The sequence below is a fragment of the Fibroporia radiculosa genome (assembly GCF_000313525.1).
Source record: "Fibroporia radiculosa TFFH 294 genomic supercontigs, scaffold4297, whole genome shotgun sequence".
Lineage (NCBI taxonomy): Eukaryota > Fungi > Basidiomycota > Agaricomycetes > Polyporales > Fibroporiaceae > Fibroporia > Fibroporia radiculosa.
Genome location: NW_012133403.1, coordinates 27,896 through 30,760, shown reverse-complemented (window position 1 = coordinate 30,760; position 2,865 = coordinate 27,896). Strand labels below are relative to the sequence as shown.

The 2,865-nt window shown below is 52.3% G+C and overlaps 1 protein-coding gene across 1 annotated transcript; it reads left to right on the top strand.

The window, feature by feature from the left end:
- Nucleotides 1-55: 55 nt before the first annotated feature.
- Nucleotides 56-2,684, top strand: FIBRA_05369 (uncharacterized protein; the record flags this gene model as incomplete). Its single annotated transcript, XM_012327137.1, has 4 exons — nt 56-1,220; nt 1,273-2,001; nt 2,055-2,602; nt 2,652-2,684. The coding sequence occupies 4 exons, from the start codon at nt 56-58 to the stop codon at nt 2,682-2,684; spliced, it is 2,475 nt and encodes an 824-aa protein (XP_012182527.1).
- Nucleotides 2,685-2,865: the final 181 nt, after the last annotated feature.

The window sequence follows — 2,865 nt, the reverse complement described above, 5'->3', positions numbered from 1 at the left end:
GCAGCAGCAGCAGCAGACATCCAGCGATCAACCACGGACGCCCCCGCAGGCAGCCATGGCACAAATATCGCACCATGCGTCGCAATTGCGCCAGCGCGATCAACAGCAGCAGGCGTTGTATCAGCAGTACTTAAACCGCTCGCCATCGACTCCGCCTGAAGCACAGCCGTCGGTATCTTCCATCTTACAGAATACCACATCATTTGGCTCATCTATAAGCTCTGCATCCGGCTTAAGTGTGGGCGGTTCGCGGCCGCGGCCTGGCTCGCTCATATTGTCGCCCTCGGGGATCGACGGTCAGAACGTCATCATGCCCGATCTAAATGTCGTCCGGATCTTTGCTGGAGACCATCTGCAGACCGAAGCGACGTTCAAGACGGTATTGCTCAATTCATCCACTACAGCGTCTGACCTGGTCCGGCAGGCCATCCAGCGCTTCAGGCTGCCAGCGGGAGAGGATGAAAAGGAGTATTATTTGACCATCAAGCAGGTCGAAGGCTCGTCCGCAGCGCTGCTCCCTCACGAGAAGCCGCTTGGCTTGTTCGAATCGCTCGTTGAGGCAGCGATGGACTTACCGAAAGTGAAGCGCAGCAGTGTCGGAAGTATCAGCTCCGTGGCAAGCAATCTGTCTATGCACCCTGCTATCAAGAAGCTGCCTATGAATGACTTCACGGACGACTCGGCTGTAAAGATTTATTTGAACAGGCGAGGTGATGAAGAGGACGACACGTTCTTGGACTATGATGGAGATGATACTCTGCAGGCAGAGAGTTTCCAAGGGCAGGATGGCGAGCTTTCTCCAACCAAGGCAAAGCCGCAATACCTGAGCGTACTGACTACCAGTCCGAATGGTGTGACCGCAGAGCGTTTCAGCTCGCCTTCTGTTAGATTTGCGCTGCAGTTGGCGATTTATCCGAACGACCTTCCCGACGACATGGTATTTGACCCACTCACGGAGGCGATCGTGTTTAAGAACACCTTGCGCGATCGGTCGCACCACAACGTTGCTCCTTCGCCGGGAATTTCCCAGGCCATGCGTAAAAAGATATTCGCGTTCCCGAAGAACGTCACCGTCGCCGAGGTCATTGAACTGGGTTTGGAGAGGTTTGGTATTCTTGAAGGTGTCGTCGACGGCGGTGATGAAGTCGAGGATAAGCTCACGAAACGCAGAAGCTCTTCTAGAGTCCGCTATGGATTGGCTGTTGAAGTCGGCGGTAAAGGTAAGCTGCGCTACAAAAGCGGTGACGCGCCGTCGTACTCAAGTTTTCCTAGATAGGGAACTTTCGCCATCTAGCAAAGTTATCGATGCATTCCCTCGTCCTCCCAACTACCGAGCGGTCGAGCGCGGAAACAAGCGCCGGTCTGTGGATTCAGCTCAAATGTTACTCGGCACTTCCGACGATGTTCAAGCGGATGATCCGGTGTTCATTTTACGCCGCGCCATCACATACAAGCAGTCAAATTCGCGCCATAGGTTGTCAGCTCCACTCGATGAGATCGCTCTACAGCACTTGCACCGCGACTCAAACGCAAGCTCGAGCATTGGATCTGATTCCACGACAGGCCCAGTGGATGAAGTCAAATCTCAGGCGTCTTCCCAGGCGTCCAAGCAGGCAATTATCGCGGCTCAGCGTGCTGCTAGGAGTGCCACACAGCGCGCCATACTCTCTGCCCAGACAAATTCTGCTCGCGGACTAGACGTTCTGTTACCTGGGAATGCCATGATCCGTAGCTCTCGGTACGATGCTGATAACAAAATGCGATATTCATACGTCGAGCCCGACGGAGAGACCTACGATATCAGCGACATTGTCGAGAAAGAGTGGCGAAGTGAGGTTGGGCCTCAGTTTGGTCGTGGTAATCAGGCGTCGGGGGACGACTTGCTGCATGGTGTTTTAGCTCGTGGTAAGGACGGCTTGGGAGCAAAATTGGAGCGTGTTCTTAGCAAGATCAAGCATGAGAAAAGTACGGGTCGAACGCCTGTCTTGCAGCCATCTTCCGGTGAGTCTACATCAATGCTTTTTTGGATATGGCAATGGCTCATGTCCTTTAAGGTGTCAGAATGGCCGAAATAATAGAATCCCGATCAACAACGCCCACTCAAGCGCTCAGCGAGAGGTCATCCTCCGCTGCCAATACTACTAACCAGCGAGTTGCCTCGCCTCTTTCTCGTCTCTCCAGCTACAGAACTGCAAGCCCTGGAGACTCAGACACGCGATCGGAATCTCGAAGTGTGACCCCCAGTGCTAATCAACGTCGAGCACCGCCTCATGAGAGACAGAATTCCGCTCTTTCAGAGGTGTCTGTGTACAGGACCGCAACTCCTTCCACGCCGACCAACATGACGGCTCCTCTTTCACACTCTCCAAGACAATTTCGGGAGACAGCTCCGCGTGTGATATTGCCCAAGAATGACTTTGGCCTGACACATATGATGGGAATAATCGAGTGTAGGGCAGCCCAAAACAAAATACCCGACGTTCCACCGCAGGATTCGGTGGACGAAATGCTGTTTGGGAAGCGGTTCGATACCAGCACCCTTCATCCACATATCAGAGATATTTACTCCACAACGTTCAAGCATCTCGAGGAAATGGACGAGGTACGTGAGATCGATTTTTTCCATCGGTCTGGCCTAATAGTCGCCTCAGACACTGGACCAGTTGTTGCGCCTTGCGATCTAGATCAGTTGAAGTGTTCCTCAATGTACTTTTTCTGCCTTTTTTCAATCTTGTGGCTGCTTGCAGTTTTGCTATTATTTGTTGTGTGCATACATAATTTATGTGTTTTATACCCGTCTGGCTTTAGTAGTTCTACAACATATCCGCTATCTAGATATGCACGCTCGGAAAATTCAGCTATAGT